At 41.6% G+C, this 24,295-nt stretch overlaps 1 protein-coding gene across 3 annotated transcripts in view; it reads right to left on the bottom strand.

Annotated features, from left to right (window-relative positions):
- The window catches only part of LOC126352582 (pleckstrin homology domain-containing family D member 1-like), a 184,620-nt gene that overhangs the window by 94,614 nt on the left and 65,711 nt on the right, over nt 1-24,295 (bottom strand). For all 3 annotated transcript variants that reach the window (XM_050002698.1, XM_050002700.1, XM_050002699.1), the window contains one exon: nt 3,124-3,296. In XM_050002698.1, coding sequence (XP_049858655.1) covers nt 3,124-3,296 — 173 coding nt within the window. The remainder of the gene's footprint in view (nt 1-3,123; nt 3,297-24,295) is intronic.

Below are 24,295 nucleotides of genomic sequence, written 5' to 3'. Positions count from 1 at the left end.
GTCAAAATGTGAGCAAATTAAGATTGTACACAACAACCAAGTTATAGAAGAAGTTGACTCAGTCAAATTCTTAGGTCTAAAAGTAGATGAAAATTTGAGGTGGCAGGCACACATTGAATACCTTGCAAACAAATTGAGCAGCTTTGCATTTGCAATGCAAATATTATCAACTGCAACGGACATTGACACGCGGAAAGTAGCATATACAAGCTACTTTGAATCCATTATTAGGTATGGTATTGTTTTTTGGGGTAACTCGACAAACATAGTGCGGATACTAAAAATACAGAAAAAAATCATACGAAATATGTGCACTGCCGATCACAAAGAACCATGTCGACCATTATTTAGGAAACTCAAAATATTAACTCTGCCATCCTTATACATATATGAGATTATTATATTTTTGTACTCCAGACGCGGCTTATTTGAGGGAAACCATTTTGTCCATTCACATGATACCAGAAACAAAGAAAATTTTATGCTCCCCACCCACCGCCTCAGACTGTTTGCCCAGGGACCTCAATACATGGGAATGAAAATTTTTAATAAATTAAAAGGGAACAAGTTGATGCAGATGAATTTAGGTTCACTTAAAAGAAAGCTATATGAGGTACTGACAATGAAGTGTTATTACTCAGTGGATGAATTCATGCAGGACAATCTGGAAATTTGAGCTGGGTACAATGTGTTACATGTTCCAAGAAATATCCTTATAGTGTTGTTATTTATTATAGTGCTATCATTAATTAATGTAAAAATCATTGTAATTGTTTTATAAATTTTTGACATGTCTCCTGTACGCAAACCAAATGGATTGCAAATGTACGTCATGAGATGAATAAAACACAATTCACAAAAAAAAAAAAAAAAAAAAGTAAAGACAGGAGACAGGCAAGACAGTACACATTTCTTCAATCCTTAGCTCCTAGTGATTTTTCTCTATAATCTTGCTACAGCTTTATACAGCTCTACGTGGCATTCTTTCCTTTCTGCGAAAGAGCTATTACCTTATCAAAGTTCGTCAAACATTTTGCTACGTGAAAAATGGAAATGCCGTTGTCTAATACTGAAAAAGCTGTTAATATAATACACAAGACTGGTATGGTTTCTCAATCTGATTACGTCTATTTTGTCACTGTGTGCCAAATAAAACAAAATGGGCCTTTCTAATATTGCAGCAATTGTAACACACACCAAATACGCGACACAGTTTTGGCAATAATGATCTTTTTTATAATACAACAAAATAATTCACGAAGTACCAATATGAAATACCTATTTGGCCTACTACAAGCAAAAAGCTTTATGTTAGGAAATAGTTTCACATTTCATTCATGCACTCCAGTTTCTCATGCACGAGATCAAAAAACAGAATGAAATTTTTGTATAAATTTGGAATTGTCATATTCTTCCATAATTTGTGTGATGTCCCCGTTTCTTCTCCTTCCTCGTTCTAACAAACAGTCTTATCATCACTAATTCTTTAACTATTCCTACCACTGTCAAAACTCATTCTCCAGTTAATTTTACTACCCCTGCCACAATCACCAGTTTAGTTATCCAGAGGTTATTCTCCAGTTAGTCCTCATTACAAGTTCGGACAATGTGTTTCCCGCGCCACTTCCAGAATGGGACATCAACGGCTGCTAGTCGGGGACTGCAACTGGCCCTGTATAGTGTAGCGACCTGGCCAAAAAATTTTCCATCAAAATTTCACTTTCCTGGATACACTGAGAAGATAATATGTAATCTTTCTTACCTGTTATTCCTGTTAGTCGTTTATTTCCACTCTGGTAGTCTGAATCTATGGATTTCCCTAGTAATTATAACAACGCTGAATATTCTCAAACCAACATAAACAAGCAGCACTTGGCATTCTCCAGTTCAGTTTTCTTTCGCTCAGCTCATAAAGCCTCATCCTGTTTTGTCTGCAGGAAAGTTTGTTTCTAGATGTGATGATGATTCCCCTGGCAGAGGCATCACATACAATATGCACGCATTAAAAAATCAACTTATAATTCATTCAGAAATCAACTTAGAATGTGTTCTAGCCAACAGGAGTGCGTCAATAGACCGACGTGTGCTGGATGCTAGGTGCTTTGTGAAACAAGGATTTTTTCCTCGAGAATATAAATTCCCCCCTCCCCCCCCCCCCCAAAAAAAAAAAAAAAAACTGTCTGCTGGTTCTGATACCATGGTTTGTCCTCACCCCCCACTAGATCCGGGCCTGCTGCACGCGCATGAATCTGTCAGCTTGGGCGCGCCAGCAAACTTTTTTCAGGCACCAGCTAACAGCCACATTACTGTAGCCGGAAGCGGCAAATAGTACTACAAAGTCTTTGACACATTCTGCTGTTGGCAGATGCTTGTACGAGCACTTTGTTATTTTATAGGGTGCTATTACTTTGCAATTTAAGTTTTATTTTCGTTTTTTCTCTCATTCATGTTTGTATCCCTTAGTTAGAGTATTGGTTCTTACCAGTCAAAATTACAAAAAAATTAACTGAAAACTTAATCAACGAAAAATTCCCATAATTCTAAAAAATTCCCGATTTTCACCCGCATGAAAAAATTCCCGGGTTATTCCCGGATTTACCGGTTGTCCCAGGTCGTAGATACCCTGTTATTAACAATCTGAACTTCTTTGAAGTCCGTATTATGTTACCCTACTTAGTATTTGCCAACAATTTTAAAAAGCAAAATATCACTCCGCAAAGGTACAAATGAGCATCATTCCTGATGAAAAACTGGGCACTCCTAAATACTGGTAAAACAAGCAAGGTAGCTAACAATGCTGCACAAAGTCGAAAATAAAATTATATTAAGCAAATTGAATAATGGATGTTACAGAAAAAATATTAAATGATGGATAAAGACAAATTATGCTCACAATTACTTCACAACACTTCATGTTAGCCATATTAGGGCTGTATCACAAACCACCTGGCAAGCAAGCGCACATGCACAAGCGCGCGCGCGCGCACACACACACACACACACACACACACACACACACACACAAAAACACCTACCTTTTATGGCTGGCTATCAGGAATACCTCAAAACATCATCATGTAAACAGATTTGCACATAATCATGCAGGTTATCTTATTGACTAACCTTATTTCAATTTCAGTCTTTTCCTCCAACAGGCATCTTGTCTCTTCCTCAATATCTTGTAAATCTTCATGTAACTTTTCCGTTGCTTTCTCTTCTCCATGGCAATTTGTGTCTTTCCTGTTCAGATGCTCATGGATTCTCAGCTTTTCTTCTTCTAAATCAGCAAGATTTTTCTGGAAAACATAAAATACCATATGCATAAAAGATATTTCAAATAAACAGTCAACCACATAAATAATGACCATTCAGTACAGTGGTACTAACAACAAATAAGCTACCTGACAATTGAAGTGAAAAACACAGAAATCATAGACAGATGTCAATGTAACTTTGTACATATGTACACACCATAGGCAGACGTATACACATGAGATACAGTTCTCGTGACAAGTAGAATGGTCACCAGAGTACACTATTTTCAATGTTGTTACCAGGGCTCATAGGATACATAAGGGACACAAACAGCATCAGATGTGAATGATCACTGCCAAAAACACAGAGATGCTGCACAATCATGTGAGATAGTGTTATCAGCACCCGACAAGAGTTTGAAATGGGCCTCGCTGTTGGTCTCCATTTGGCCAGGTGAGGAATTGTTCACCTTCCAGATTTGTGGAGCATTGAGTTGTGAGAGTGGCCCGATGTTGGACTGCATGGGAATATGAGGGCAGGCATCTTCGTCATCAAGATTCTAGTCAACCGTATCTGAGCATCACAAAGGAGGATTACTGCATTTTGGCACCAGCACATCATAATGCCCTCACAATCACTTTACATCTGTGCCTGCCTTCTGAGAACAAGTAATGGACATCTTGTAAAGGTCTGTGTCATCCTGCACCACTGGTCAGAGACTAGCAGCACCTGGACTACGAAATTACCATCCCACTGTATGCTGCCATTAACACAGTAACACAAAAAGCAGCATTTAGAATGGTGCTTCAACTGTGAAACACAGAATGCTGACGTATGGCACTACATCGTGTTCAGTGATGAATTGCGGTTCTGTATTACCCCTGATGACCACTGTCAGCGAGTTCGGCAGCAACCTGGACCGAAGTTATTTCTTCCAATATCTTGCAGAAGCACAGTGTTGCTACTCCTGGCACTGTGGTGTGGGCAGACATTGGGTATGACTTCAGGCTATGGCTGGCAGTGATTCAAGGAACTCTGACGGCACAATGGTGCGTTACATGTATCCTGCATCCTCATGTATTACCTCTAAAAGCAACAGTACCATGGTTTCATTCTTCAACAAGACAATGCTCATCTTCACATGGCACATGTCCCTATGTACTGTGTGTGATGTTGAGGTACTCACATGGCCAGTAAGATTCCCAGATGTGGCACCTATAGAACATGTGGGACCAACTCAGAAATCTCTGCCCCACTGCCAGTATCCAGGATATCAAGACCAGTTACAACAGTTATGGGTTAGCTATAATGCATGTAACCAGGCCAGAAGAGGTGCAATGTCACACTGATAAGTCAGCTTATATGCCATGTTTTTTGTAAGTTTGACTTGATTTGTAGCCGTTGAAACACCAACACAAAAATTGCGAAGTTTCATTTCGTTTCCTCCACTCCTTCCAGGTGGTTGACTTTTTTGTCAACTAGCATATTTACAAGCCCACACTTATCATATACATCTACATCTGCAGACAACAGTGAAATACATGGCAGAAGGTACATCCACTGTACCTGTTATTAGGATTTCTTCCCATTCCATTCACCTACGTAATGCAGGAAGAATGATTGAATGCCTCTGTGCGTGCAGTAAATATTCTAATCTTATCCTCACGATCCCTATGTGAGAGATATGTAGGGGATTGTAGTATATTACTATAGCAATCATTTGAAGTTGGTTCTTGAAACACTGCTAATAGATTTACTCGGTATAGCTTACATCCATCTTAAAGAGGCTTTCAGTTCAGTTCCTTCAGAATCTTTGTAATGCTCTCCCACACAAACCTGTGACCATTTGTGCTGCCCTTCTCTGTGTTATGTTCGATGTCGCCAGTTAGTCCTGTGCACTACGGGTCCCATGCACTCCAGCAATATTCTACAACCACTTGCACGAGTGATTTGTAAGCAACCTCCTTTATAGACTGATTGCACTTCCCTGGCATTCTACTAATAACACGAAGTCTACCACATGCTTACTCAGGACTGAGCCTTTGTCATCATTTCATTTCATATCCCTACAAAGTGTTACACTCAAGTATTTGGATGAGTTGGCCGATTCCAACAGTGATTCATAGATATTAAGGTAATGGAATACAACATATTTTCACTTTGTGAAGTGCACAGTTTAACATTTCTGAATATTTAAAGCAAGTTGCCAATATTTCCTCCACTTATCAAAATCTGACTAAAATTTATGTAGATTCTTTCAGACAGTAGTTCATTATAGATAACTGCATATGTTCCAAAAAGTCTCAGGTTTCTGTAAGGTCATTAATATATATAAAATGAACAGCAAGGGTCCCAACACACTTCCGTGGGGCACACCCAAAGTTATTTCTACATTTTACAATGACTGTCCATCCATGATAACAGGCTTTGGTAGAGAGGACACAAAATCCTCAATCCAGTCACAAATTTCACTTGATACCCCATGAAATCGTACTTCTGACAATAAGCATAGGTGTGGCATTAAGTCAAATGATCTTCAGAAATCAGTAAATACAGCATCTACGTGATTGCCTTGATCCATAGCTTCCAATATACCATGCGAGAAAAATGCAAGTTGGGTTTCACGTGACTGATGTTTTCGGACTCCATTCTACTTGGCATTGAGGTCATTCTGTTCAAGGTACCTCATTATGTTTGAACTCAGAATATGTTCTAAGAGTCTACAACAAATTGATGTCAGGTTACTGAACAGTAGTTTTGTGGATCAGTTTTACTATCCTTTTGTAGAGGGGTGTGACCTGCACTTTTTCCCAAGAACTGGGCACAGTTTTTTGTTTGAGGCATCTACAACAGGTTATAGTTAGAAGAGAGGCTAACTCAGCTGCAAATTTACTATAGAATGTGATAGGGATTCCATCACACCCAGAATATTTGTTCAATTTTAATGACTTCAGTTGTTTCTCAACACCACTAACGCTAACACGTACTTCATTCATCTTTTCAGTGGTGCGGGTATTAAATTGGGACAGTACTCCTGGGCTTTCTTTTGTAAAGGAACATTTCCTTTGTAAACAAAGGATTTTAGCTTTTCATTTCTAATAAAAATTTCAGTTACTGCATCATTCAATAGGGACTGGACACTAACTTTGGATCCACTAACAGCCTTCACACACAACCAGAATTTCTTTGGGCTTTGTGAAATATCATTTGACAACATTCTACTAGGGTAGGCACTGAAGGCGTCATGCATTACTCTATTGACAGACAAACATGTTCCATCTCTCTCTATAGCCCTATGCTTTGCTTTACACCAATTATGCAGTAATCTCAGTTTCTTTAGAAATTCCTTTACGGTGACTGTAGATCATAAAGGTTCTCTCCCATTATGACCTATTATACGGAGTACATATCTATCCATTGCATGGTCAACTGTTCTTTTAAATTTGAGCCGTAGTTCCTCTACATGCTCCTGACCTGTACTGAAAGTTTCAAGTTTCTCAATGTATATGACACTACTATCGTCCGCTCGTGGTCTCGCGGTAGCGTTCTCGCTTCCCGAGCACGGGGTCCCGGGTTCGATTCCCGGCGGGGTCAGGGATTTTTCACCTGCCTCGTGATGACTGGGTGTTTGTGTCGTCTTCATCATCATCATCAATCATCCCCATTACGGTCGGAGGAAGGCAATGGCAAACCACCTCCACTAGGACCTTGCCTAGTATGGCGGCGCGGGTCTCCCGCGTCGCTCCCCTACGCTCGGTAAACGGAGTATGGGACTCATCATCATCATCATCATGACACTACTGATTTTTTATCTAGTTTACTGAACATAAATATCTTTATTCTTGTTTTAGTTCTCCTTATTGTTGATACCTGTGTCATGGTCACTAATACCAATTTCAATGTGAACATCCTCAAAGAAGTTAGGTCTATTTGTTGCTATTAGATCCCATATATTTCCATAATGGGTGGGGTTACTAACTGTCTGCTCTGGGTATTTTTAGAAAAGGCATTTAGTAATGTTTCACAGGATATCTTATCAAGCTCACCATAAACAAAACTTTAATTTTTCAAATTAATTGTGGGATGATTAAAGTCTCCAATGATGATTACAGTATCATTAGGGAACTTACGTACAAGCAAACTGAGGTATTCTCTAAAGTTTTTGGTTACAGTGGGAGACGAGACTGGTGGGTGACAGAAGGATCCAATTGTCATTTTATGCTCATCGCTGATGCTGAGCCTTGTCCAAAAAATCTCACATGCAGCGTCAATTTCTATCTAGGTGGGTTTGAGTTTCTTGCCCACGGTGACAAATACATGACCTCCAATTCCCTATCATTTCAATAAACACACAAATTTTCCTAAGTCATCTCAGTGCTATCCATTACAGGTTTCAACCAGCTTCCTGTATGTTGTATTATGTAAGCTTCACTGCTTTTCAGGAGCACTTCAAACTCTGACACTTTGCTGCAAAGGCTTCAGTATTTAACCATTAGAATTTTAATCCTCTCACTTGTGGGAGGCATTTATTTCAATCTTACATTGATACTTGTGGGTTTCCTGCAGCTAGGATTATCTGGATTGTATGGAGAGCTGCCTAATCTAAATAACCATTGTGTGCACCCTACACACAGTCAGCTACTGGAGTAGCAGCCTCTGATGTGTAGTGCACACCTGATGCATTTAGGAGGAGCTTAAGTTCTCAAACCCATGGGCCAAGTCCTGAAAGTCACAGCCTGGCTTGTCACAGAACTGTTGAAGTCTCTGGTTCAGTTCTTCCACTTGACTCAGATCCAAAGAGCAACAATCAGTTCTGGGGAAAATGCTGAAAATTGTGAGATCTGTTGAAACTCCATGTACAAGGCTTGTCTTCTCATTCTTCTCTGCCATTCGCTGGAATGACTTAAGGATGACCTTGGAGCCCAGCATAAAGGCATCATTTGTTCCAAAATGCGCCATAATCTGCAGTTGGTTGCAGTCTGTTCCTTCAATGACTGCTGGAACAACAGCCTCTTCAACATGTTGAATGAGGCCCCCTGGCGCACACACACACACTGAGTGCACCTGGTGTCCTTTCATGTCCCTTCATGCCATTTCCCTAAGGAATACCATCGATCAGCATACATTTGAACTGCCAACAATAAACAAACACTTAGTCTTTTGCATCTGCCTTCTCTTGACACTGGACAAAACAGATTTCCCCAGAACAGGTGAAGTGACACCTACTGGCTCAGTTTAAGTTTCAACGAAGAACAGCACCTCAAACGTGTTGGTTAGGAGGATCGACAAACTCCCTGAGTCCATTGATGTCTCCAGTTATGATGATTATCCAGATGGCAAATGTTGCTGAACTAATCCATTTCAGGGTTTGGTGGATTTTATGTTCCCCATTACGCCTGTTATCTATATTTATGCCCACAAATTTCAAACGACCTACCCTCTGTATCTGCTGGTTCTCATATGCAACATTTATCTCCTGTGGGATTTTGTGTGTAGAATTGAAATGAGTGTAACTGATTCTGCTGAGATTTATTGATAGAAAATTTACTGTGAACCAATTGATAATGTCCTCAAGTAATTTGGTTGGCACGTCTTCAAGTAATTGGTTGGCACTTAATTCTAGGTCATGGGATGTCATTGTCTACCACAATATTTGTGTCATCTGCGAACATTGTAAAGTTGCTTGCTTTGTTTGAGGACAAAGACAGGTCATTGATATAAGTGAGAAATGACAGGGGACCAAAGACAGAATCTTGTGGAACTCCATAATTTATAGTTCCCCAGTCAGAATCTACCCCTTCTACCTGCTCAGTTTTATCATCTAACACTATTTTCTGTTGTCTGCCCTGTAGATAGGATTTGACACAGTTGCCCATTTGACCTTGCAGCCCGAAGTAGCATGCTTTCTCTATATGTATTCTATGACTGGCACAGTTGAAGGGCTTTGACTGATCGCAAAATATTCCCACAGGCAAAGTCTTCTTGTCAAGACATTCCAAAATGTTATTGGTAACTGAAAATATAGCTTCGGTTGTGGAGATGCCTTCTGTGAATCCAGACTGGTTGTTAACAATTATTCCAAAGTTTTCTAGGTGAATGACTATCCTACCATGTATTATTTTTTTGAGGACTTTTAGAAAATGTAGTCAAACGAGAGTTAGGATGAACATCTGAGGCATCACCTTTTTTGTAGAGGGGCTTTACAATAGCCTACTTCATCCTGTCAGGGAAGATACCTCGTTTCAGAGAGGCATTTGAATATATGATCTAGGACTTCACTTAACTGATTGCAGCAGGCTTCTAGCAGTTTGCTGGAGATGTTATCACCAACTGAATTTTTGCTTTTTAAAGAAATAATGGTTAATCTTGCTGCCTGTACAGTTGTGGAGGCAATACCTACACTATGTGATCAAAAGTATCCAGACACCTCCCAAAACATACACTTTTCACATTAGGTGCATTGTGCTGCCACCTACCACCAGGTGCTCTATATCAGTGATGTCAGTAGTTATTAGACATCGTGGAGCAGAATGGGGCACTCCAAGGAACTCACAGACTTCGATTGTGATCAGGTGATTGGGTGTCACTTGTGTCATACGTCTGTGTGCAAGATTTCCACACTCCTAACATCCCTGGTTCTACTGTTTCCAATGTGATAGGAAAGTGGTAACGTGAAGGGACACGTATAGCACAAAAATGTACAGGCCAACCTCATCTGTTGACTGACAGAGCTGCCTACAGCTGAAAAGGGTCGTAATGTGTAATAGGTAGACATCTGTGCAAACCAACACACAGGAATTCCAAACTGCATCAGTTTCCACTGCTAGTACTATGACAATATCGTGGCAGGTAAGAAAACTTGGATTTCATGGTCGAGCGGCTGCTCATAAGACACACATCACGCCGGTAAATGCCAAATGATGCCTCACTTGGTGTAAGAAGCGTAAACATTGGATGATTGAACAGTGGAAAAATGTGGGGAGTGATGAATCAAGCTACACAATGTGGCGATCCGATGTCAGGGTGTGGATGACAAATGCCTGGTGAACGACATCTGCAGCGTGTGTCATGCCAACAGTAAAATTCGGAGATGGTGGAATTTTGGTGTGGTCATCTTTTTCATGGAGGAGGCTTGCACCCCTTGATGTTTTGTGTGTCACTATCACAGCACAGGCCTATACTGATGTTTTAAGCACCTTCTTGCTTCATACTGTTGAAAACAATGTGGAGATGGTGAATGCATCTTTCAACACAATCAAGAAACTCTTCATAATGCACAGCCTGTGGCGGAGTGGTTACACAACAATAACATCCCTGTAATGGACTTATCTGTACAGTATCCTGACCTGAATCATATAGGGATGTTTTGGAAAGCCGACTTCGTGCCAGGCCTCACTGACTAACATCAATACCTCTCCTCAGCGCAGCACTCCATGAAGAATTGGCGGCCTTCCACAAGAAACTTTCCAGCAACTGATTGAACATATTCCTGCAAGAGTGGAAACTGTCATCAAGGCTAAGGGTGGGCCAAACCATACTGAATCCAGCATTACTGATGGAGTGCATCACAAACTTTTAAGTCTTTTTCAGACAGGTGTCCGGATACGTTTGATCACATAGTATACCTGCTCTGTGGAATTTGGGAAATAACCTGTCAGTATTTTTAAGGCCTCTTCTAAGGAGCCATTGTGTACTGTTTTCTCAGCAACACTTAAAAAGTGCTCATTAAAATTTTTTGCCATAGTCTCTTGATTTTGTACTTTTCTACCTTCACTACCAAGAACAATGTTTTGGAACCTACTGGGGCAAGCCTCACTCCCTATAAGTTCCCATACTATTTCGATTTTGTTACAGGACTCTCTGGAGTTCTTCCAACACACTGATTCGCAGCAGCTGCCAATCGTTTCACAGTAGTCAGGGTGATTTCCAGCTGCTTATGAATGTCAACCAACTCATCCTGTTTTCGAGAAAAGCATTCACAGTCGGGCTTCATTTTGGCTGGTGTAACGTATTGCAGGGCAGTGAACAAATAACTTTAAATTAAGCCTGCTGATCGTCTTTTAATCTGTTGAGCTAAAAAGTTGCTAATTCCCTATAAGTATTGAAGCAAATATACAGAATGAGAATTCTATTAAGGCAACACAGAAGACTATGGTAAAAATTACTAGTTTCCTAAAACATTTGACGTTAATTATACTTGTTAACAAACTCAAAAACAGATTTACTTTATGATAAATGAAAATGATATATGTATTACATATGGCTACTCCTCTTTATGGGAAAACTTGCTATAACACAATACGTTTGTTAGAATATCTGCTACAGTAACTAAATCACAAACACCAACTTATTGCTAATTACTCTTAGATTATGCAAAGAGCAATGGTAGCTTACAAAAAATTCTTAAAAATACACATTTATTTCAGTTTATATACAATGAAATTCCAGGGTGATGCATTCTTTGGCCGTAGTTGTGAACAGCAAACACTAATTTGCTATGAAATAAGTTACGTATCCAGGACACTAGTACTATTAACTTACAAAAATATGGTTTTGTAAGCATCCAAAATTTCTCAAAAATAACATATTTCTGACACGATTTCACAATGAAATTAAAGAATGATTATTTTGAGTGAGGATAGGCCTACTGTTCTCAAAGGTTTTAAAAGAGCAAAATTACAATTAAGCCTACAAGTGATGATAACAGTAAGTGTTTATCATGGCACTTGCATATGCTCAAAATTTCATAATATATCACAATACAAATGGGTATTGATATGAACTGTATCTCCAATGAAGTGTCCATTTCATTTTTATGCACTGTAGACAATGCTATTTAAACACAGAGAGGAAAATAATGATATAACAAACAAAAATACACACACACACACACACACACACACACACACACACACACACACACACACACTATTTTAACACAGAGAGCAAATTAATGATATAACAAACACACACACACACACACACACACACACACACACACACACACACAAATGGAATGTTGTTCTGTGAAATGTAGTGAAGCTCTTACATACATTAATAAAACCAGGTACAGGGAAAAAGCATATCCTGGTTGATCAATGAGTATCAGACAACTCAAGAGGTTTTGTGTTCTATCCCCTTCTTGGTTCTGGGGCTTGTTCTGAAACTTACATGTATTTAATTCTGACCGTGAATTGCATTTGAGGGAAATCCCAATATGCACATTTTTTCATATTCCTCATTTAACTTCCAAATTCCCACAAATGACTGGGTGGGCCAATTTTCATGTCAGTAGAAGGTTAGAGCTGACCCATTTCATAAGGTTCTAACTCAATAAAGCACTGGGTCGATCAAACCAACATTCAGATTGATGAATGTTTTACTTTTTTAAAAAAAGGGCAATTTGCAGATAAAACAAAGAGAATATGTAGAATAAACGAGTTTGCAAATCATTATCATTAATATAGCTGGTTTCAACTACTTATGGCTGTGGATGTGTGACCGTGAGATAGTGGAGATTGAGGCCAAGAAGGCCGCAGAACAGAAAAGCCTATAGTAAGGAGAATTCCCAAACTATGTTATCCAGAAGAGGGCGTGTGGGGGAAATACAGAATGATATAGACTGTGACGCAGGCACTGAAGCTGATCATGTTCTGCTTAGTAACATGTTCTACCACTAAGTTGGTGATCATGTCACATAAAAGTTAGTGCAGAAGTTACATTAAAGTTGGTACATGATGTGGCTTGCATCAGGTAGCCCTGTCCCTGATAGAGCAGAATATACTATGGCAGGACTAGAACAGACCGCAATGGTTGGGAGCATGGGACAGGTTTTACACCTGAGTCTTTTACAAGAATAACACTCACAGATTGGGAATAATTATGGCTTTAGGATGAACCAGAATATTTCATAGATCAGATGGGTGGTGGAATATTACTCTGGAAGGAATGGGGAGGAGGAATGGGGAGGATTTTAGAAACGCCAATCCTCATTTCAAGGCATAATGAAACATAGTCGAAGCAGAGGTGGAGGAAGAGGTTTAGTTATTACACTGTGGGATGGTAATGGGTCATGAGAGTTGAGGTGGGAGGGAGAGGGGTGATACTGGGCAATTGGGGTGGAAAGGGGGGGTGATGCTCCTTGCGACTGGTTCTTGAGAGTGGTGAGAGAACCGGGCGCATGTGCAGCTACAGCATGAAAAGGATGCAAGTGATAAAAATGGAGGTATTGTTGTTGGTAGGTTTCTAAGGAGTGGTTGAGAGGGTAAAGCACAGAACTGCTCTGCAGTTGAAGCAGACGGACTCATCCTACAGGATGCTTAGTAACAATTTCTTTCTTTATGTATTTGTTGACCACATAATGTCTCAACTGTATGGTGAATGGTTGCTTTTTCTCCTTCAAAGATAGATTTTCTACAACTCTTAAATTTTATGTGTACAAACAAGTGAAGCACTCACTAACTTAAAAGATAGTTTAGACAACACTGTTGGGACACTTTCTGCCCAATGGTAAAGACAGTACTCCAGCTTTGGAAAAGAGAAGACTATATATAATTACTTGTAATTGTGGCCAATTATATATATAGGTCAGTCTTGCAGGTCTACAAGCACTCACCTGAAAGAACACCACAAAAGTTGTGAACTTAGAAAAGAAGACTCTGCTTTTGAATACCATTTGTTTATAGAAGGCCACTATTACTAGGTGCAATAAGTAATATTATCCATAAAGGAAGGAAGGAAGGAAGGAAGATAAACTACCTTGAAACAATGAAAAAATGTCCATCTGCCCAAGCTCAGTACCGCATGACCAGACACAGTTCCCTTACCTGTCACTACTATACTACTATAATCCCATCCAGGTCATGTTGTAAATTACTCCTCTTCCTCAAATGTCTCATTTTTCCTTTATTTCAATTACTATAATTTCTCTTGCTATGATAAAAAATTACTTTATATAATCACCTGCTTAAACTCACTAGTATATCTTATGTGTTTGTAATTTAGGACCTTTTAAAGACAAGATTATTTTCTTCAGCCACACCCTTGGAAATCAACACCAAAGTTTACTGTTCAATTGATTTTCTTCTATAAACAATTGTTGTAATTTGTGTATAGTTCATTAGTTAATGTGTCACATATTTTACCTTAGTTAAATAACCACAAATCACAATTACACCAAAATAATTCCTCGTGTTTTATCACATCAAAGATTTCACACTAGTGCATCTACAGAGTATCTCCAGTTCCAGAAATGAAGAATGTTAATGTTAAATTTTGGAATAAAACAAGAGGAGTACACTCATCATTACTGTAATTAGAAATTATACACAAAAACCTTCCTCACAAAGCAGTCTAACTATTAGTGAAACATGAATCAAAATTCCTACAGTAGTTCCTGGGATTAGCCTTCACATACAAGTACAAAAATGCAGCAGGGGACTTCAAGTAATACCAGTAAACCCCTTCCCCAATTCTTTCAGAATTGAACTTCCATGAATCAAACATCATATCTCCTGAACCACGTGTCACACAATGATATAATTTTGCAGGTACATTTAGTGGTATATGTGGATACTGTCTGCAAAATGTTGCATCAGAATATCAGGGGATTAAAAAAAGTATTTGAGTTTCTTGTTTGTTTAGAAGATTTTGAAACTGAAGGTAGAATAGATGTAGTATGCCTTTCTGGACATTATATAGCCACAGATATGGAAAAGGTAAATGTAGGTGGATATAAGCTTTCAGCGCATGTAAGTAGACACACTACAGAGAGAGGAGGAGTTGCTATATACGTTAAAATTTATCATAGCGTGAAAAATTTCTAAACTAGAAAGAAATTGTGTAGAGTAACATATGAGCATGTGAGCTTAAACTAAATAATGCTATAACTGTATTGTGTATAGGTCCCCATTGGGAAATTTTCAGCTACTTTTGAAAATTTTGTATTCTTTCTTGTGCTATCTGTATGACAGAGGGAAGCAAATTATAGTTGGGGGGGGAGGGGGGGGGGGGAGCATCACAGGTTTCACTGTAGATTTTCTGAAAGACTTCGATAATAGAAGTCTAACCTTGAAGTATTACTTGGTTCTTTCAGTGTTAGTGAGTTATTGATCTTCCTACTCGCATGATACAGGAAAGCAACACACTGATAGATAATGTTTTTATAGACCAAGATAAATTTAATCAAATAAAAATTTTTCCTGTTCAGAATGGTCTGTTTGACCATGAGGCACAGTTAGTTACAGTATATGACATAGTTCCATACAGTAATGCAAAACAGTCCTCCAAAGTAGTGCATTCAATTAACGATTTAACAATTGGAAATTTTAGGGAAAGTATGTGACAGTTACACTGGGATGAGGTGTACAGAGAACCAAATGGTAATTTAAAATGTAACCTCTTGCTTGATACCTTTGTGAGTTCGTTTGAAAACAGTTTACCTACGAAAACAGTGAAGTGTAATTGTAAGACTCCATCTAAAAAGCCAAGACTTACTAAAGGGATAAAACATCTTGTACACAGAAAGGGAAGTGTATCTTACACTTAGAAGGAGTAATTATCCAGAAACAGCGGAATATTATAAAAACTACTGCACTGTATTAAGAAAAGTTATTTAAAAGTCCACAAGTATGTGCATTATGTCTGAGATTAGCACCTGTGATAATAAAATTAAAACAATTTGGTCTGGAATATTATTAAAAGGGAAACAAAGCAACCGAGAGCACAGGAAGACTATTTCTATCAGACTCAATGCAAAGTTTACGAACAAAAAGTCAAAAGTAGAAAACATTTTTATTAATCATTTTAAACACTGTAGAGAAAATAGGATTTATCTAGTCAATAGAAAATACAAGGCAGTATACTAAAGAGGCAATACCTATGCAGTCTGATACAATTGAAATTCAATGCAACCTTCCTACTAACATTAGGAAAATAATAAATTCGCTCAAAAAGTAAAAGCTCACATGGAATTGATGGCATTTCCAACAGAGTACGAAAAGCTTGTGCCCAACAAATAAGTAGGACTCTCAGCCACATACGTAGCAGCTCAATGAAACAGGGCCTTTTTTCAGATAGACTGAAATACACTATTTTTAAACCACTGCATAAAAAATGGGATAGGTCTGATGCTAACAACTACCACCCAATATCATTTCTGACAGTTTTATCAAAATTCTCAAAAAAGTAATATAATCAAGAATAGCATCACACATTTGTAAAAATGAAGTACTAACAAAATGTCAATTTGGTTTACGGAAAGGCTTTTCAACAGATAATGCTATATATGCTTTCACTGATCAAATACTAAATGCTCTGAATAGCCAAACATCACTTTGAATCATGAAATTCTTCTCGATAAGCTTAAGTATTGTGGTATGAGTCGGACCATGCATGAATGGTTTACTTCATATCTAACTGGAACAATGCAGAAGGTTGAAATTAATAGTACAGATAGTCTGCAAAAATCAGCAGAATCCTCTAACTGGAGAAGTACCAAGAATAGTGTCCCACAGGGTTCAGTCCTGAGTCCCTTCTTGTTCTTAATACACTACTGGCCATTAATGTCATGATACGATAAACCGCAATCGCGATACATTACAATCCGACCTTTATCAAAGTCTCCTCCTTACACAAGGCATCACAACAACATTTCACTAGGCAACACCGGTCAACTGTTGTTGTGTGTGTGTGTTTGAGGTTTACGGGCGCTAAACAGCGTGGTCATCAGCACCCAAACGCATAGAAACAGGAACACATGCGGTGAAGGGACGAAGACGGACACCGAACAAGGAGAACGGCTAAAAGACACAGGCCTGACGCAGTTCCAAATGCTCACATACAGAGGCAAAACAAGAGGAGAAGAAACACACTAAAAAAGGAAAGGAAACACAAGGAAAAGAGAACAGATACCGAAGGGAAACAAGGAGGTAATCATGACTGGCAAACCTCTTACCTAAAACCTGGGTGAGCCAGTCACCCAGCAGCACATTAAAACCCTCTCCCTAAAATCCGAGGCAACAGAGTGGACAGAACACACAACCGTAAGACCTTAACCACAGTCGCTGCGTCGTCTTGTAAAATAGAGGGCAAATCCAGTGGCAAAGAGACCACCGCCCTCTGGTCAGAGAATAAAAGACAGTCAAGTAAAATGTGGCGGACAGTAATCTGGACACCAAAAGCACTGCAGATTGGGGGGTCCTCCCGCCGGAGTAAAAAACCATGCGTTAAGGGACTGTGCCCAATGCGGAGGCAAGCGAGGAGAACCTCATCCCGGCTGTTTGACTGGTAGGACGTACGCCATGGTCGCGTAGTGGCCTTTACCAGACGCAGCTTATTGTCAGAAACTGCCAACCACTCCTCTTCCCAGTGATGCATAACACGAAAACGCAAAAGGGAGGTTACAGCATGGAGGGGGACGGCACATTCAACAACGTGAGGGAGGGAACATGCATCTTTGGCAGCCACATCCGCCAGTTCGTTTCCCCTAATACCCACGTGCCCCAGCACCCAGCAGAAAGAAACTTCCTTCCCCTGCCGTTGCAGGTGGAGTAGGGCATCATGGATGTTCTGGATGACCGTATCCGCTGGGTACAAGTGTTGCATGGTCTGAAAGGCACTCAGGGAGTCAGAACAGACGAGGAACTTAAGACTGGGAACACATCTCATCTGCTCCAATGCCCGCAAGATTGCAAACAATTCGGCATCGAGGATGGTAAACGCCGCAGGAAGCCGTAACTTGACGACTCAATCAGGGAAAACAACAGCACAACCAACAGAGTCCCCCTGTTTAGAGCCATCTGTGAATACAGGTACATGGTCCGGATGCTGGTTTAAAATATCGTAAAATAAGGAGGTAAAAACAAACGCCGGAGTGCAGTTCCTCCGGTTCTCCGACAAGTCTAGAAGGATGCTGGGCCTCTGGAGCAACCAGGGAGGCAGGCAAGTAAAACCTTGTCGTTGGGGGGCCACATGATCCACACCAAGGGACTCGAGCAAATGCTTGACACGAATCCCAAATGGTCTCGTTGCCCTGGGACGACTGGAAAAGAGACGTTCCATAGGCGGTCGAGCAATGGTAGGGTACGCAGGGGAGGTAGGACAAGCAAGGAAATGACACACCCGTCGCACCATGAGGAGTTTCCTCCGGATGGCGAGCGGCGGTTTCCCCTGCCTCAGCACACAGGCTGGGGATGGGACTGGTACGGAAGGCACCAGTGGCCAGCCTGATACCCTCATGGTGTACTGCGTCAAGGATCTTCAGATACGAAGGCCTTGCTGACCCATACACGGTGCAAGCATAGTCAAGACGCGATTGGACGAAAGCCCTATAAAACTGCAGCAGACGCGCCCGATCTGCTCCCCAGGACCGATGGCTCAGACACTTCAAAATATTCAGTGCCTTCAGGGCCCGCACCTTGATGTCTTTAAGGTGAGGCAACCACGACAACTTGGAATCAAAAGTGAGGCCCAGGAACCTCACAGTGTCTCTAAAAGGAAGAACGGTGTCCCTCAGACGCAATTCAGGGGAGGTAAAAAGACGCCGAGAACGATTAAAATGAACACACATAGATTTGTCTGCAGAAAAGGTAAAACCCGTCTTTGCAGTCCATGCCTCTAAGCGCTTTATCGTAAGCTGCAACTGCCGACTAGCAGTGACAAGACTGGAGGAAGAACAGAAAACAGCAAAATCGTCCACAAACAAGGAGCATTGGGCAGGACTCCGGATAGTGGACGTGATACTGTTAATAGCGACGGCAAAGAGGGTGACACTTAAAACGCTGCCCTGAGGAACACCATTCTCCTGCACGTACAAATCCGATGGCACATTACCAACCCGATACCGAAAGAGGCGGTGAGAAAGAAAGGATCGAATGAAGATGGGGAGACGGCCACAAAAGCCCCACTCATGGAGTTGATTGAGGATAAGACGGTGCCAAGTAGTGTCATACGCCTTATTAATGTCAAAGAAGACCCCCAGACAATGCTGGTTACGTAGAAAGGCCTGCTGGATGGCAGCCTCAAGCAGGGTCAAGTTGTCTATAGTGGAACGACATCTCCGAAAGCCACACTGAGATGGGCTAAGGAGCTGCCTGGTCTCGAGCAGCCAAACCAGGCGGCGGTTGACCATGCGTTCCAACGTCTTCCCAACACAGCTTGTCAAAGTAATATTCCGATAACTACTGGGATGCGTTCGGTCCTTCCCTGGTTTGAGGAGGGGAATCAAAATTGCCTCCCTCCATGAGTCAGGGTACGTGCCGGATAACCATATCATATTGAAACAATTCAGGAGAACTTCCTTGGATGGCAGCAACAGGTGCCGCAGCATGCTATACTGGATTTGATCATGACCAGGCGCAGTATCATGAGCCACAGACAGCGCAGAATCCAGTTCCCACATTGTGAAGGGGCAGTTACAGGGTTCAGAATTTAGAGACCGGAAGTCCAAGTGACCCCTTTCGATGGCAGTGCGGTAGCGGCAGAAATCTGGATCACAGTTAATAGTGGCGGTAGAGTCCGCAAAATGCATGGCCAGTGTCTGGGCAATGTCTCTCGGCGCCGTGAGGAGACATCCCTGATGCAGCAATGCCGTGACAGGGAGCTGGCTGAGTTTCCCGGAAATCCTCCTGATGGCTTCCCATACTTTCGTAGAACTAGTGGAGCGAGAGATGGAGTTCAAGAACGATTGCCATGACCGTTGTTTGCTCTCTTTAATCACTCGCCGCGCTCTGGCCCTTGCCACCTGAAAGGCCACAAGACTGTCAGCTGAGGGACGGCACTTGAAGCGGCGCAGTGCTGCACGGCGGGCGCGGATGGCTGAGTGGCACTCAGTGGTCAACCAAGGGACAGGACGTCTCTTGGGATGACCAGATGACCGTGGGATTGACAATTCAGCAGCATGTGAGATCACGGCTGCAACATGGTCTACCCACTCGTGGACGCTGGCACGGTGTTCCAAAACAGCCAGTTGGCTGAAAAGTGTCCAGTCAGCTCTGCAGAGGTGCTGGTAATGCCACAGCCTCATCCAGGAGGCGAATCCAGAGGGTGAAGTGGTCACTAGAATGGAGGTCAGCTGCAGCCTCCCACAGAGCGGAATCCGCGAGTGCTGGAGAGCAAAAAGAAAGGTCAATAGCCGATGAGGACCCGGAAGCAGTACAGAAATGAGTGGGAGCACCAGAGTTGAGGAGGCACAGTTCTTCAGACATCATGACGCTTTCCAGAATGCGACCCCTGGGGCAAGTAGTCGGGGAGCCCCATAAGACATTATGAGCGTTGAAGTCCCCCAGAAGAGGAAATGGGCGGGGGAGTTGGCTAATAAGGTCCGTGAAAGCCTCAGAGTCTATCGCATCCGGAGGTGTTAAATAAACTGAACAGACTGTGAGCCTCCGACCCACAAGAACGTCAACTGCAACTGCTTGCAAGTCAGTGACGAGAGGGAGCTCAGATGAGGGGTGCATGTCACGGACAAAAACAGCAACACCACCCTTTGCCCTTTGCCCCGTCAGATCATCTTTTCGATATACGGTATAGCCCCGTAAAGAAGGAGAATCAGTGGCCCGAAAATGTGTCTCTTGGAGACATAAGCACAAGGGGCACTCTCGTATAAGGAGTTGTAATTCGGCCACATGCGTCCTGAACCCATTCAGGTTCCACTGTAATATGGGAGCCAGTGATCAGGGTGGCTGAACTTTCACCCTGCCTCTGTGCTTTGGAGGAGAGACCGTACTGGCCGGAGATTTATTCCTGGGGTGAGAAGATCGCCCCCGGTCGACATCGATGTCCATAAGCTCTGATGACGACCCACGGGAGATGTCAGACAGTATGATGGCCTCGTCATCGGACTGATGCTGACTAGTCTCCTCAGGTGGCAGAACGTTCATCTTCTGAGGCTTTGTCTTGGGGGGCTTGGAATGCAGAGCCTTGTCAACAGTTGGAGATTGACTCGCCTGGGCAGAAGGCGCCATATGGGGAGAGGCAGGAAGTACCTCAATGTCAGCAACCACGGCCTTGTCCGATGTAGCGGGGAGAGCCGCAGATTGCAAAACAACCGCAGCAGCACAAGTGCACTGGCAAGCGCAGGTATTAGTGCTAACACTAGCAACCTCCGTTTGCGTAGCAACAGTGGCCAGTTGTACCGGATTTTTGAGAGCGGAAGCGAAAGATGTTGAAAACACCTGAGGTTGCATGGCCTTAAAGAGCTTCTTGGCCTCACCATAGGGGATGCGCTTATATGTTTTAATCTCCTGTACCTTCCGTTCTTCGAGATAGATGGGGCAGATCCGGCTCCAGACAGGGTGACTCCCAGAGCAATTCACGCACTTCACAGGCGATGAACAATCGGCTCCGTCATGGGCAGGCTAACCACATTTACCACAAGTGGCTATCCCATTGCACCCCAACGTAGTATGCCCAAAGCACTGACATTTAAAACAGTGCATTGGGTTGGGGAAATATGGCCGTACGGGCAAACGTAAGAACCCCACTTTAACATGCTCTGGGAGTCTCGGGCAACTGAAAGTGAGAATAAACGAGTCAGATTTGACGAGGTCCCCATTGACTCGTTTCATAATGTGCTGCACGTCAACAATTCCTTTGTCAGCCCACTCAGATTTTAACACGTCTATGGGGATATCCACCAAGTCCCTACACGTCACAACACCCTTACTATAATTCAAAGTGGAGTGGAGCTCGGTCTCGACAGCGTACTCTCCTAGACAATTTGCTTTCCGAAGGGCAGCGACTTGACGGGAACTAGGAGTTTCAACTAACAGAGTCCCATTGCGCAGTCGCTTTACAGATTTCAGTGTTCCTGCAATTCCCTCAAGACCCTTGTGGATGTAAAAGGGAGAAACCCTCTCAAAGCTACCCTCCTTCCTTTTAATAATCAAAAACACATTCTGATTATCAGCATGTGCTCCGTTACTACATTCTGTTAAATCTCTAGCAACACCAGGCACTGTAGGACTCGCAGCGCTTAGCCGCTTTTTCGATGGGGTGTGTTTTCCTACCAGCGGCCCACCCAAGCCACTGGTAGGGGGAAATGTACAGGTCGAAGGGTCCACTGCGGTCCCACGAGCAGCTAGGGAACTAAAAGTCCGCTCAGACAGAGCCCCGCGTGCCTGAGTAAGCCTTATACAACTGGGGTGCGGCAGGTGCCCCAGAGGTTGCCCGCTTGCGACTGTTCCACCCCAACAGCCATGCATCTTCTAGGTGTGGAGCACACCGAAAGATTGAGGTTTTTTTTATAGAGGTTGGCCTTCCTCGCAATCCAGGCAGTCAAGCCAAGATTACCATTCCCCGCAGCACACAACATTTCACCGCCGCGCCGTACGGTGGTCGCTGAAGCATGTCCGGGGGTTACGGTGACATGACACTGGCGGCGCAGACCAGTCCCCAGCTCAGGACCCCGGGGTCGCCCAGCCCGTACTCAGCAAGTGAATGCTGAGCCCCTGGGGGATCATCTGTTGTTTTTGTATGAGAAATCGGTTGGAAACTTCCCTCATGTCAGCACGTTGTGTGAATGCTCTGAAAAGCTTATCACTTGCATATCACAGCATCTTCTTCCTGTCGGTTAAATTTCACATCATCTTCTTGGTGTAGCAATTTTAATGGTCAATAGAGTATATATTAATGATTTGCCACTTTATATTTATGAAGATGCAAAGCTAGTTCTCTTTGCTGATGATATAAGTATAGTAATCACACCCAACAAACAAGAATCATCTGAGGAAATTGTAAATAATGTTTTTCACAAAATTATTAAGTGGTTCTCTGCAAATAGACTCTCACTAAATTTTGAGAAAACACAGTACATACAATTCTGTGCAGTTAATGGCGTAAGACCATTGTAAATATAGACTTTGAATAAAAGTCTGTTGCTAAGGCAGAATATTAAAATTTTCTGGATGTGTGCATTGATGAGATATTGAATTGGAAGAAACACATTGATGATCTGCTGAAACGGTTAGGTTCAGCTACTTATGCTATTAGGGTTATTGCAAATTTTGGTGATAAACATATTAGTAAATTAGCCTACTAAGCCTATTTTCATTCACTGCTTTAATATGGCATCATATGGGCTAATTCATCACATTCATTGCACAAAAGCATGTAATCAGAGTAATACCAGGAGCCCACCAATCACCACCTTGCATACATTTTTTTAAACAACTTGGGATATTCACAGTCCCTTCACAATACATATATTCACTTATGAAATTTGTTATAGATACCCTATCCCAATTCAAAAATAATAGCAAAGTGCAGAGCTGCAACACTAGAAGAAAGGATGATCTTCACTATTCTGGGTCTGGGTTAAATCTGACACAGAAAGGGGTGAATTATGCTGCCACAAAAACTTTTCGTCATTTGTCAAATAGCATTAAAAGTCTGACAGATATCCAACCAAGTTTTAAAAATAAATTAAAAGAATAACTGAATGACAACTCCTTTTACTCAAAAGATGAATTTTTAGATGCGAAGTAGTAACTGCAAAAATTATATTGTGTAAAGAAAACTTACATTAAACTGGTATGTTCCACATCATTACGAAATGTCATATTCATGATCTATGAAACGAGTATTAATGTAATAATCTGTGTGTGTGTGTGTGTGTGTGTGTGTGTGTGTGTGTGTGTGTGTGTGTGTGTGTGTGTGTTTGGGGAGGGGATGGTTGCTAGGAAAACAAATAATGGATGAATGTAGTCTAGTCAATTTGTAAGCCATGATCTGCCTAATAACATGTACACAGTTACTAATTGTAATACTTGACTACATGCATTAAACCTATAAGGTAAGATTATAGCTCTTAATCAGTAGATTAATAGCATTTTAAAGTTTTAAATTTGGTCAATACTTGTATGAAATAATTGAATATCAAGGTTTTGTTGTCCCTGAAAGCTTTTAGATAGACAACGTGAAATGGTTAGCTGCTTAGTAATGCACATATACCTATGCCATATGTACAAACTAAGTTTTCAACTGACTATAAACACCACAAAATTTTTCATTTCTTACAAGAAATTACACATATAAATAATGT

Source organism: Schistocerca gregaria, chromosome 1, assembly GCF_023897955.1.
Source record: "Schistocerca gregaria isolate iqSchGreg1 chromosome 1, iqSchGreg1.2, whole genome shotgun sequence".
NCBI classification, from domain to species: Eukaryota; Metazoa; Arthropoda; class Insecta; order Orthoptera; family Acrididae; genus Schistocerca; species Schistocerca gregaria.
Note: the sequence above shows the minus strand (reverse complement) of the source record. Positions and strands in the feature narration are given on the sequence as shown.